Raw genomic sequence first — 14239 nt, 5'->3', positions numbered from 1 at the left:
ATTATTCACAGGTGATGTGACCATCTGCATTAATAAAGAATCTATAAGACACTGGAATTAATAGTCAAGTAAAATGTCCAGATATAAAACCAAAATACCAAAATCTATTTCATTTTTATACACTCTCAATAGTTAGGAAATGTAATTTTCAAAGTTAACAGATGTCACACCCATGAGGATATCTATAGTCAAAAGTTAGAAACAAGTGTTGACAAGGATGTGAAGAAAGTGGAACACTTATTCATTGCCGGTGGGAATATAAAATGGAATACAGCTTGGTAGTTCCTCAAAGTTTTATTTTTCTTCTTTTTTTTCAAAGTTTTAAATATATAGTTACCATATGACTCAGAAATTCCACTCCTAGGGCAGCCCGGGTGGCTCAGCAGTTTAGCACCTGCCTTCGACCCAGGGCATGATCCTCAAGTCCCAGGATCGGGCCCCACGTTGGGCTTCCTGCATGGAGCCTGCTTCCCCCTCTGCCTGCCTGTGTCTCTGCCTCTCTCTCTCTCTCTCTCTCATGAATAAATAAATACAATCTTAAAAAAAAAAAAAGAAATTCCACTCCTAGGTATATACCCAAGAGAAATGAAAACATGTCCACACAAAAACCTGTACTCAAATGCTCATAGCAGCACTATTCAAAATAGAAAACGAAAACGAACAAAACACCTAAAGATCTATCAATGGATAAATGGATAAACAAAAAGGAATATATTCATACAATGGATATTATCTAGCCATTAAAAGAAACAAAGCACTGATTCATGCTACAACATTATGCTAAGTTAAATAAGGTCAACATAAAAGCCCACATATTGTATGATCCTATTTATATGATGAGATGTCCAGAATGAGCAAATCATAGAGACAGAAAGTAATTTAAAGGAATTAAACTATAAACAATGAAATTAAACTATAAACCAATAACAAAAAGATACCTGGCAAATCCAAAAATACTTGGAGATTAAACATGAATTAGTTAATAGTACTGTACCAGTGTTAAATTTCTTGATCTTTTTTTTTTTTTTTGATGGTCCTGATCTTAATAAATGTACTGTGGTTATGTAAGAAAATGTCCTTGTTCTTAAGAAATACACACAAAAGTATTTAAGGATTTAGGAGCACATTGTCTGCCATTCACTCTCAAATGATTCAGAAAAATTTATATACACACACACAATACAAATGATAATGCAAGTGTGACGAAAGTAAACAATTGTTGAATTTGAGTAAAAGGTATTTGACAGTTCCTTGTACTACTCCTGGTACTTCTCTATTATTTTGAAATTATATCTAAATCAAAAGTTGCCAAAATAAATACAGGGGCACCTGGGTAGCTTGGTCAGTTAAGCATCCAACTCTTGATTTTGGTTCAAGTCATGACCTCAGGGTAGTGAGATGGAGCCCCAGGTCAGGCTGTGTGCTCAGTGTGGAGTCTGCATGAGGTTCTTTCTCTCCCTCTCTCTCTCTCTCCCCCTTGCCCCTCTAAAATACACATACATACATAAATCTATCTTTTTAAAATAACAACAGATGAAACAAAAATACTAAAGAATCTATAGGAGGTTGGCATATGGCTGTTTACTGAGAAATTCTTTCATATTTGCTTTAGTTTTCAAATTTTTCAAAATAGAATGTTGAAGAAAGTTAATAAAAGTTAATGTTTACAATAATACCAAACTGATTATGTAGCTAAAACCAAATCTAACAAAAGATAGCAGGCCTTTTATGGAAAAGATCCTAAAACATTTTTGAGACACTAAAGAATACCTAAGTAAATGGAATGGTATAACTTTATGCTTGAATAGAACAACTCAATGTCATAAAGGTGTCAATTCTATCTGAAACATTGAAAACAAAACAAAAACAGAAACAAGGAATGATAAACCCTAACATGAGTTTTGAGAGAATTAAAAAGCTCATTCTAAAAGACCCAAGCATAGCCAAGACACTCCTCCAAAAGAAAAATATGTTGGAGGAGTTGCCATCCAGAAATCGAGGTTTATTTTAAAGCTATACTAATTAGTCTCTGTTATATTCTAAGTGACCAGGGAACAGAAAAGAAAACCAGACATCTGTTTCTCAGCTCTCTGTCTCATTCACTTTGAAAATCTCTAGTTATTTTTAAGAGCTCTACACCAATACGGTATTGGTATTGGTATTGTTCAGATGTGTAAATTGGGTGGTAGGTTCACAGGTGTTCATTATTACAGCCTATAACTTCTATGTTATAAATATTTGTTTATATATGCAGCCAATATTACCTTAATTATTTTTAAATAAAGGGCAGAAATGTGGCTGGCCTCTGAGAAGCCTCTGAGAATGCATGCCATTAGGGCATATTTTATTTCTATTTCCTGTGCCTATTCTTTCTGCATATAGATTATTTTCTCAGGCTGCCTGTCATCATAAAGTTGAAGTTTGGCTGCAGGCTGCTTTGAACTTAAAACTAAGCAGTCATGTGACGATAGTGGAAAAGGTTTTCCTCCAGCAGCTACAGTTAAAACAGTGCTAGGGAAGCAGTCCAACTGGCTAGATTTATATTTAATATAATACAATATGTATTCCTAGACCAGTCAGTGTCCTAGGAGAATGGAATGGAATAGTTCTAGGAATGGAATAGTTAGGTCATCTGCCCACCTACAGCCAAGGGGACAATGGGGAAGGATGCAGGGCACACAAAATACTCAAGTACCATATGTGACAACAGCAACTCGGAGACAGGCTGATAAGATCAGATGCTGCTGTTACAGAAGCTTCTCTATGGATAAATCTTACAATAATCTGTCCTTTAATAGTTCCTGAAGTGTTAACCTTTATTTTCCTATTTTTTCCATAGCAAAGAACCAGTTATGTCCAGGAAATAACAGAGAAGTTAAGGGAGTATATGAACAAAAATCTGCTTCATTTGCAATGTAGACCATCCTTCAAGACTTAGCATTCGGAAAATTTAATAAAAATTATTCACAACTTACACCCTGAGACTAATCTCAGCATTTACCTCCTTGGCCCTTGACAATTTTTAAATAGCCTTGTTTTGTGAAAAGTATAGATCCTGGGCAGCCCCGGTGGCTCAGCAGTTTAGTGCTGCCTTCGGCCCAGGGTGTGATCCTGGAGACCTGGGATCGAGGCCCAAGTCAGGCTCCCTGCATGGAGCCTGCTTTTCCCTCTGCCTGTGTCTCTGCCTCTCTCTGTGTGTCTGTCATGAATAAATAAATAAAATCTTAAAAAAAAAAAAAGTATAGATTCTTGGGACACCTGAATGGCACAGTTGACTGGGCATCCAATTCCTGGTTTCCACTGGGCTCATGAGCTCAGGGCTGTGAGATCAAGCCCCACGTGGGGCTCTGCGCTCAGCAGGAAATAGGCTTGAGATACTCTCTCTCCCTCCCTCTCCTTCTGCCTCCTCACAAATAAATAAATAAATCTTTTTTTAAAAAAAGTAGAGACTTTTGAGAGACTTTCAAGAAGCAGAGGAAAGCAAAAATAATAATAACCTGAAATTCCTACTCTCTAGAGATAATTAACATTTGGTGACCATTCTTCCACAGTCTTCTTAGACATGCATGCATTTATGGATACAGCTTTACCTAGTTGTTGAACCACTTTGGAAAGAAAACCTATTCAACACGAACATTTTATGTTACTGTCAAAATGCCTGCTCTCCAAAATCATTTACTGTTATTTTTTTTGTTAACAGGTAATATTACAGATGTGTTACAGGAAGCAGAAGTGCATTATATCTCTCGTAAGATTTGTGGTTCTGAGCAGAGTTATGGGAAATTTATTCCTAACACTTCATTTTGTGCAGGTGCTGAAGATGGGATTTTTGATACTTGCAGGGTAAGAACAAACGATTTTCCTTTGAAATATTTTCTAAAGCTAGAAAGAAACTTCGACAAGGCCTTTGAACACTTTCTGGTGAGGTCTTAATTATCAAGTACTAAATTCTTTTTTCTCCTTTTTAACTACATTCCAATAATCCAAATCCTCTTGCTTTCCTGATTCCTTGGTTTCATGGTCAACTTTAGGCAAAATCTGCCTGAAATATTTCTTTTTTTATTACTACCTTTATTGAGATAATAATTTACATATATGCAATTCACCCATTTAAAGTGTACAACTCAATGGTTTTTTAGTATATTTACAGAACAGTACAACCATCATCATAATCTAATTTTAGAACATTTTTATCAACCCGAAAAGAAGCCTCTATGCATTACAGATCACTCCCCATTCTCTTCCCACCTGCCCCTGGACCTGAGCAACCACTAATCCCTATAGATTTGCCTATTCTGGAAATTTTGTATGAATGGAATCATTCAATATGCCGTCTTTTGTGATTGGCTTCTTCCACTTACCATATTTCCAGGGTTCATCCATATTGTAGCATGTATTAATACTTTATTCGTTTTATTGCCAAATAATATTCCGTTGTATGGATGTGCCTCATTTTACCCATTCATAAGTTGATGGAGATTTGAGCTATTTTTTTTTTTTTTAGATTTTATTTATTTATTCATGAGAGACACGCAGAGACACAGGCAAGGGAAGCAGGTTCCCTGTGGGGAGCCCGATGCAGGACTCAATTCTGGATCCTGGGATCACACCCTGAGCCGAAGGCAGACACTCAACCACCGAGCCACCCAGGAGTCCTGAGATAGGAGCTATTTACACTTTTTTACTATTATGAATAGTTTCGTTATACACGTTTGTGTATACATTGTCTATGCATAGATATGTTTTTGTTTCTCTTGGAAATTTCACCTAGCACTGGAATTTCTGGGTCAATGTTTCACATTTTGAAGAATGGCCAAACTCTATCCAGAGTGGCTGCACTACTTTACGTTCTCGTCAGCAATACGAAGACTCCAATTTTTCCACATCCTTGTTTGCATTTGTTATTGTCTTTTTGATCATAGCCATCCTTGTGGGTGTGAAGTGGCATTTCATTGTGGGTTTAATTTGCATTTTCCTGGTGACTAATGATGTGGAGTTTTTCATGTGCTTATTGGCCAGTCATTTGTACGTCTTCTTTGGAGAAATGTCTATTTCTCTTTTGCCCATTTTTATTTTTATTTATTTATTTATTTATTTATTTATTTATTTTTAAAGATTTTATTTATTTATTCATAGAGACACACAGAGAGAGAGGAGCAGAGGCGCAGGCAGAGGGAGAAGCAGGCTCCATGCAGGGAGCCCGACGTGGGAGTTGATCCAGGGTCCCCAGGATCAAACTCCGGGCTGCAGGCGGCGCTAAACCGCCGCGCCACCGGGGCTGCCCTTGCCCATTTTTAGATTGAGTCATTTATCTTTTTTGTTATTGAGTCATAAGCATTTTTAAATATATTCTATATACATGTCTCTTACCAGATATGTGGTTAGCCGGTAACTTCTCCCATTCTGTGGTCTCTCTTTTCATTTCCCTGATGATATCATTTGTAGCATAGAAGTTTTTTATTTTTATGAAGTTGATTTATCTTTTTTGTTTTGTTTTGTTTTGTCTCTTGGACTTTCTGAATCTTTCTTTATCCCTCTTTTCTTCACTACTTCTAAATATATCAGCACTTCACTCCCAAGTGGTATCCCCATGCTCTAAACTTTTCCTACTTATTCTGGTTTCTGTAATCCAGGGTTTATCTTTCCAGTGTCCTTTGCTTTCAAAATTTTGCTGAATAAAACAGTAGAGAATCTAATCTAATTGAACTGCATTCATAAGCAAAACATCCTTGTTATCAAAAAAAATAACTATTCCATGCCTGCCTTATAGAGAGAAGCCGAAAACATCTTAGAAATACAGTCCTTAGGGCACCTGGGTGGCTCAGTCATTGAGCATCTGCCTTTGGCTCAGGTCATGATCCCAGGGTCCTGGGATTGAGTCCCACATCAGGCTCCCCCCAAGGAGACTACTTCTCCCTCTGCCCACGTGTCTCTCTCTCTCTCTCTGTCTCTCTCTCTGTGTGTGTGTCTCTCATGAATAAATAAATCTTTAAAAAAAGAAAAAGAAAGAAAGACAGACAGACAATCCTTGGGACACCTGGGTGACTCAGCAGTTGAGCGCCTGCCTTCGGCCCAGGGCTTGATCCTGGAGTCCAGGGATCCAGTCCCACATCAGGCTCCTTGCAGGGAGCCTGCTTCTCCCTCTGCCCATGTCTCTACCTCTGTGTTTGTGTGTGTGTGTGTGTGTGTGTGTGTGTCTCATGAATAGATACATAAAATCTTTAAAAAAAGAAAGGAAGAAAGGAAGAAAGAAAGAGAAGAAAGAAAAAGAAAGAAAGAAAGAAAGAAAGAAAGAAAGAAAGAAAGAAGAAAGAAGAAAAGAAAGAGAGAGAAAAAGAAAGAAAGAAAGAAAGAAAGAAAGAGAAAGAAAGAAAGAAGAAAGAAGAAAGAAGAAAGAAAAAGAAAGAAAGAAAGAAAGAAGAAAGAAAGAAGGAAAGAAAGAAAGAGAGAGAGAGAGAGAGAGAAAGAAAGAAAGAAAGAAAGAAAGAAAGAAAGAAAGAAAGAAAGAAAGAAAGAAAGAAAGAAAGAAAGAAAGAAAGAAAGAGAGTCCTTAATCTTTAGGGGCTGAAACTGTTCTCTCAGTGTCCTTGCTGTTTTCCATGATTACCAGTCCTTCATAAGAGTGTTTTGGTGGAATGACAGTATTGCGTAAAGCAGGCCAGACATTTGTTATTTGTAATAGGACTGAGAGCCTTAGCCGTTTATTCCTGTTACCTTGCACCTGCCAACATTCACACTTAGAAAGATGCCATCTCTTGCAAGATACCGGTTCACTCCTCTCCACTAGTTAGCAAGGCACACACACACCTTAAAGAATGCTTCGTCCAGGGAAGCCTGGGTGGCTCAGAGGTTGAGCGTCTGCCTTTGGCTCAGGGTATGATCCCGGGACTACGGGATAAGTCCCTCAATCAGGTTCCCAGTATTGGAGTCTGCTTCTCCCTCTGCCTGTGTCTTTCTCTCTCTCTCTCTGTCTCTCATGAATAAATAATAAAATCTAAAAAAAAAAAAAAAAAAAAAAGAGAGAGAGAGAATCCTTTGTCCATCTTAAAGTTACACTTTTCACAGCATTAAGCAACAGAAGGACTCTATTAGTACTTACAGTATCTTGCATACTATTTCCCCAGTTATTTCTTCAGAATAATTGTACTAAAAAAATCCAAACAGGGCAGCTCCGGTGACTCAGCGGTTTAGCACCGCCTTCAGCCCTGGGCCTGATCTTGGAGACCCGGGATTGAGTTTCACATCAGGCTCCGGCCACGGAGCCTACTTCTCTCTATGCCTGTGTCTCTGCCTTTCTCTCTCTGTGTCTCTCATGAATAAATAAAATCTTAAAAAAAAAAAAATCCAAACAATGTGATTTGTAGAATTCTGGTTCAAAACCATGTAGATAGGAAGTTATTCACCACCTCCAACTCCTGTCTGAGTTGGAATATAAAACTGAAAAATCTATGGCTTTTTATAACTTGAAGGTATATGGAAAATGTGTATTTATGTAAATGTATGACTAATGTGATTAATTTATTCCAGCTTTACTGTTGTTTAAAGACTACTAGAAGCAACTAACACTATTTTGGGACTTTTTTAATAGGGTGATAGTGGTGGACCATTAATGTGCTACTTTCCAGAACATAAACGATTTTTTGTAATGGGAATTACCAGTTTCGGATATGGCTGTGGTCGAAAAAATTTTCCTGGTGTCTATTGTGGGCCATCCTTCTATCAAAAGTGGCTGACAGATCACCTGTACCGGGCAAGCAGTAAAAGTATATTTAACATTAATATTCTACTTGGACAGGTCCTTGTAGCTTCAGGTTCTGTTGTCTTGCTAGCAATTCCATAATGAAATTCTGGAGAACCTCTATTTTACATTGTGTCCCTTTCCATGTTCTACATAATGAAAATCATTTATTCTTTTGACAAGTGACTGCCCACTTACACTTCTCATGTGAACATTTTTTGGAACAAAAGGATTGTGACATATTAAATATTTGATTATAAATTTGGCACTGAATCACATGCTTCTTTGATGTATTTTGATTTTTTTTATAATCATAATCTCACATTTGGAATACTTTCCTAGAGTTTGTATAGAATATTCAGTTATTAAATATATACTTTATGTAAATAAATACCAAATAAAAAAGAGTTTATAATTAAAATGAAAGCTGTTCTTTTATTAATCAAAACAATTTCCCTTTAAGTTAGATTTTATTTAAAGCCATTTATTTGATATATATTTTTTAATTATCATCTTGTTTCTGGTTCTAAAATATACTTGGAGAAAGAGTATTTGCCTATTTTTAAAATTCTAACTGAAACAATTTTTAAAATATTGATACTTCCCTTTTTTTTTTTTAAGATTTTATTTATTTATTCATGAGAGACACAGAGAGAGGCAGAGACACAGGCGGAGGGAGAAGCAGGCTCCATGGAGGGAGCCTGACGTGGGACCTGATTCCAGGATTCCAGGATCATGCCCTGGGCTGAAGGCGGCACTAAACCGCTGAGCCACCCAGGCTGCCCACCCAATACTTCCTTCTTATGCCAGAAAAGAACAATGGTTCAGATACCCCCAAATAATTTACTTTTTTTAAAAAGATATTATTTATTCATGAGAGACACAGAGAGAGAGAGGCAGAGACACAGGCAGAGGGAAAAGTAGGCTCCCCGCAAGGAGCCTGATGCGGGACTCAGGGACTGGATCCCAGGATTCCGGGATCATGACCCCGGCCAAAGGCAGATGCCCAACCACTGAGCCACCCAAGCATCCCTCAAATAATTTACTTTTTATTTAAAAATGTATAATGTGACTTTCTTACAGCATTTTACCTACTTTCTAAACCTATTTTCTTGAATACCATGCCTGAATTTTGTATTCCTTGGGCTCTCTAAATTAACTATGAGAAGTGGCTAGGGATCCCTGGGTGGCGCAGCGGTTTGGCGCCTGCCTTTGGCCCAGGGCGCGATCCTGGAGACCCGGGATCGACTCCCACGTCGGGCTCCCGGTGCATGGAGCCTGCTTCTCCCTCTGCCTCTCTCTCTCTCTCTCTCTGTGACTATCATTAATAAAAAAAAAAAAAAAATCTTAAAAAAAAAAAAAAAAGAAGTGGCTAAAATGCTCACTAGGTAAGAGAGAGAATCCAACCTGGGATAAATTTTATCATGACTAATCTATAAATTAAATTATTAAAGCAAAAGAATAAGTTGATTGAATTCGTATCTAATATTAACAATAATAAATTCACATCTCCTTTGAGCTTTGGGAACCTATGTAGTAAAGGAGAAATAATTTTCTCATCCTTGTTTTTATATTCAACTAACCAAAACCAAGCATTTTGTTTTTGTTGTTGTCATTTTGCTTTGCTTTAACCTACTTTCAGGATTTAACTGAAAATAAGCATGAGTTTTCCATCTACTAATTTTCTTGGGGGAGGGAGCCTGGGTCCACTCTTGATTTTGGTTAGATCATGATATCAGTGTCATGAGATGGAGCCCCACACTGGGCTCCAGGCTGAATATGGAGCCTAAATAAGTCTCTCTCTTCCTCTCCCCTGTGTGTGGTCACATAAACATATGTGTGTACACTCTCTCTCCCTCTCAAAAAAAAGTCTCACAGGGATCATTACTGGTTTAACACTCAAGAGGTAGAAGACTATAAGTTTTATAGGCTTGTAAGCCACACTGACAGGACATTGACGGCTCTTTTTTTTTTTTTTTTAAGATTTTATTTATTTATTCATGAGAGACACACAGATAAAGGCAGAGACATAGGCAAGCTCCATGCAGGGAGCACAACGTGGGACTCAATCCCAGGTCCCCAGAATCAGGCCCTGGGCTGAAGGCAGCGCTAAACCACTGAGCCATGCTGGCTGCCCTCAACTGCCCTTTCTTAAAAGAAACCCTAAGTTTTCCATTAACAAGGTTTTATAAGGAATTAGTTGGTAGCACTTGCATAGCAATCAGCATAATAATGTATGTTATTAGTCTTAATAGTAGTCTTAGTCTTTTCCTAATAGTAGTAGTCTTTTCCTAATTCCTTAATAGTAATTAGTCTTTTCCTATTTATATTTCCTGAGTACCATTCAGATTCACTTGATAGCCCTGAGTGTTAACATTAAGGAACTCTTCTAAAATATATTGACAGCACTGGGGGATGCTCTTGTTTTTTCACTTCAAAAGGATGTCTTAATTACTCTTTAGGTATGTATTTCTAATCAGGGAGGAGCAACTTCTACCAACAACTTCTTATTTTTTGCCCAGCGCTCACTTCAAGCAACTGGAATTCAGTCATATAACATTTCCCTCCACCAAAAGAGACTATTAGAGTCTATAGACTGCAATTTATTTTTAATTTTTTTTAGTATAGTTTACACAGTAATAAAATGGCAATAAATCATACCTATCAATAATTACTTTAAATGTAAATGGACGTAATGCTCCAATCAAAAGACATAGGGTGACTGGATTAAAAAAAAAAAAGACCTACCTATATGGTGCCTACAAGAGACTAATTTCAGACCTAAAGACACATGTAGGCTGAAAGTGAAAGGCTGAAAAAACATATGCCATGCAAATGGAAGAAGAAGAAAAAAAGAAGGCTAGGGTAGCAATACTTAGACCAAACGGACTTTAAAACAAAGACTGTAGTTGCAAAAACCTGCAACAAAATATCAGCAAATTGAATTCAACAATACATTAAAAAGAATCATTTGCCACAATCAAGTAGGACTTATTCCAGGGATATAAGGATGTTCAATGTTTACAAATCAATCAGCATGATACATCACATTATCAAGAGAAAGGATAAAAGCCTTATTATCAGCTCAACAGATGCCAAAGAGTATTTGACAAAAAAGAATATCCATTCATGATAAAAAAAAAGTCTCAGCAACGTGCATTTATTTATTTATTTATTTATTTTTATTTATTTGTTTATTTTTTTTTTGCAACGTGCATTTAGAGGGAACATACCTCAATACAATAAAGGCCATGGATGACAAACCTACAGCTAACATCGTATTGAACACTGAAAAACAGCTTTTTCTCTCAGATTGAGAACAAGACAAATATGTCTACTCTTGTCACTTTTATTCAATATAGTCCTGGAAGTCCTAGCCACAGCAATCAGATAAGAAAAAGAAATAAATTGGTAAGGAAGAAGTAAAACTGTCACTATTTGTCGATGACATGACATCACATAAAGAAAAACCTAAAGTCTCTACCAAAAAGAAAACAATCACAATTGCACCCAAAACAATAAAATACCTAGGAAAAAAATTTAACCAAGGTGGTGAAAGACCTGTGCTCTGAAAATTCTAAAATACTGATGAAAGAAATTGAAGACAATACAAATAAATGGAAACATATACCATGCTATGGATTAGCATGAGCTAATTAATTTCGTTAAAATGTCCAAACTACCCAAAGCAATCTACAGATCCCATGCAATCCCTGTCAAAATACCAATAGCATTTTTCACAGAACTAGAACAAATAATCCTACAAGTTGCATGGAACTAAAAAACACCCTGAACAGCTAAATCAATCTTAAGAAGAACAAAGGTAAATGTTTCACACTCCCAGACTTCAAACTATACTGTAAAGCTAGAGTAGTCAAAATAGTTTGGCAATGAACAAAAATAAACACATATATCAATAGAACAGAATAGAAAGCCCAGAAATAAACCCATATTCATATAGTCACTTAATCTATGACAAAAGAGGCAAGAACATACCATGAGGGAAAAGATAGTCTCCTCAAAAAATGATGTTAGGAAAACATATGCAAAAGAAAGCATATATGCAAAAAATGCAAAAGAATGATACTTTCTGGGCAGCCCAGGTGGCTCAGTGGTTTAGTGCCACCTTCCGCCCAGGGCTTGATCCTGGAGACCTGGAATCGAGTCCCACGTCGGGCTCCCTGCATGGAGCCTGCTTCTCCCTCTGCCTGTGTCTCTGCCCCGCACCCCCCCATGTCTCTCATGAATAAATAAATAAAATCTTAAAAAAAAAAAAGAATGATACTTTCTTATGCCATATAGAAAAACAAACTCAAAGTGGATTAAAGACCTAAATGCAAAATAATAATAATAATAATAATAATAAAGACCTAAATGCAAAATCTGAAACCATAAAAATCCTAAAAGAAAACATAGCCAGTTATCTCTTGGACATTAGTCTTAGCAATATTTTCTTAGCCTTCTCAGGCAAGGGCAAAAAAACAAAAAACAAACAATTGGGACTACAGCAAACTAAAAGGATTCTGCAAAGTAAAGGAAACCTTCAACAAAATGAAAAAGCAATCTACTGAACTGGAGAAGATATATATAAAGGATATATTTAATAATGGGTAAATATACAAAATATATAAATAAACCATGCAATGCAACACCAAAAACCCCCAATCTGATTAAAAAATGGGCAGAGGACAGGGGTGCCTAGGTGGCTCGGCTGGTTAAACCTGAGCATCCAACTCTTGGTTTCAGCTCAGGTCATGATCTCAGGGTTGTAGGGCTCTGCGCTCAGCATGGAGTCCGCTTCAGATTCTCCCTCCCTCTTTCTGCCCATCTCCCCCACTCACTCTCTCTCTCTCAGATAATTTTTTTTTTAAAACGGGCAGAGGACCTGAATAGATATAAGACATCCAGATGGCCAAGAGCTACATGAAAAGATGCTCAACATCACTAATCATCAGGGAAATCAAAACCACAATGAGATATCACTTCACACCTGTCAGAATGACTAGTATCAAACCCTCATGCACTATTGATGGGAATGTAAATTGGTGCAGCCACTATGGAAACACTGTGGAGGTTCCTCGAAAAACTAAAAATAGAAATATCATACAATCCAGCAATCCACTACTAGATATGCACCCAAAGAAAATGAAAACACTAACTCGAAAGGATATAGCCATCCCTATGATCCTTGCAGCATTATATACAAGAGCCAAGATATGGAATCAGCATATCACCTATGAACAGATGAATGGATAGTGAAATAGTGAATAGTGAATGTAGTTTGGAATATTAGCCATAAAAAGAGTGAAATCTTGCCATTTGCAACAACATGGGTGGAACTCAAGGGTGTTATGCTAAAAGTAGACAGAAAAAGACAAATCCTATGTGATTTCACTAATGTGTGAAATCCAAAAAACAAAACAAATGAAAAAAACAAGACAAAATAGAGACTCATAAATACAGAGAACAAATTGGTGGTTGCCAGAGGGGAGGAGCATGGGGGAATGGGCAAAATAGGTGAAGAGGATTAAGAGGTACAAACTTAACTGCAATAAAATAAGGATAAAAAATGTACAGTGATATATAGTATAGGGAATATAGTAAATAATATTGTAATAACTTTGTTTCTTTTTTTTTTTTTTAAGATTTTATTTATTCATGAGAGACAGAGAGAGAGAGAGGAAGAGACACAGGCAGAGGGAGAAGCAGGCTCCCTGCAGGGAGCCTGATGTGGGACTCGATCCTGGGACTTCAGGCCAAAGGCAGGCGCTAAACTGCTGAGCCACCCAGGGATCCCCAATAACTTTGTTTCTTTTTTTTTTTTTTAAAGATTTTGTTTATTTATTCATGACAGACATAAAGGGAGAAAGAGGCAGAGACACAGGCAGAGGGAGAAGCAGGCTCCATGCAGGGAGCCTGATGTGGGACTTGATCCCGGGACTCCAGGATCACGACCTGGGCCAAAGGCAGGCGCTAAACCGCTGAGCCACCCAGGGATCCCCAATAACTTTGTTTCTTGATGTGACATTTCTCATTTTTACAATCAGAAAGTCAAATAAAAAACATCAATACTTTTATAACCACAAAGACCTTTCCACTTCCCCTTTCATGCAAGCTTGTACCTTGCTTCTTTCACTCATTACTTAATGAGGACCAATCTGAATTGCTGAGCTCTGCGAGGGCAGGGGGCTTGGTTTTAGTTTATTTTTTCTTTACTTTTTTCAGTAACATTTGTATCCTCTCTTTTATCAGAATTTAGGCCCTCATATACAAACACAAAGGAAAGCTAGTTGTATGTGAAATATTTATAAATGAATTAAATAGAACAAAGAAAAATTCTTAAGTTATTCCAAGGTTTACATTTTTAAAAATTTTTATTTATTTATTCATGACAGACACAGAGAGAGAGAGAGGCAGAGACACAGGCAGAGGGAGAAGCAGGCTCCATGCAGGAAGCCCGACATGGGACTCGATCCTGGATCTCCAGGATCACACCCTGGG

The 14239-nt window shown here is 37.3% G+C and overlaps 1 protein-coding gene across 4 annotated transcripts in view; it reads left to right on the top strand.

The window, feature by feature from the left end:
* TMPRSS12 (transmembrane serine protease 12) overlaps positions 1–10407 on the top strand; it is a 29534-nt gene extending 19127 nt beyond the window's left edge. Inside the window, exons 4-5 of one of the 4 annotated variants that reach the window (XM_072797938.1) lie at positions 3701–3843; positions 10201–10407. In XM_072797938.1, coding sequence (XP_072654039.1) covers positions 3701–3843; positions 10201–10392 — 335 coding nt within the window. In that variant the 3' untranslated portion in view covers positions 10393–10407. Of the gene's footprint in view, positions 1–2839; positions 3210–3700; positions 3844–5136; positions 7389–7588; positions 8165–10200 lie in introns of those variants that run through there. The other 3 variants (XM_072797937.1, XM_072797939.1, XM_072797940.1) reach the window with 3 other exon arrangements.
* Positions 10408–14239: the final 3832 nt, after the last annotated feature.

Source organism: Canis lupus, chromosome 25 (assembly GCF_048164855.1).
Source record: "Canis lupus baileyi chromosome 25, mCanLup2.hap1, whole genome shotgun sequence".
Taxonomy (NCBI): domain Eukaryota; kingdom Metazoa; phylum Chordata; class Mammalia; order Carnivora; family Canidae; genus Canis; species Canis lupus.
This window is presented reverse-complemented; position numbering and strand designations above follow the sequence as displayed.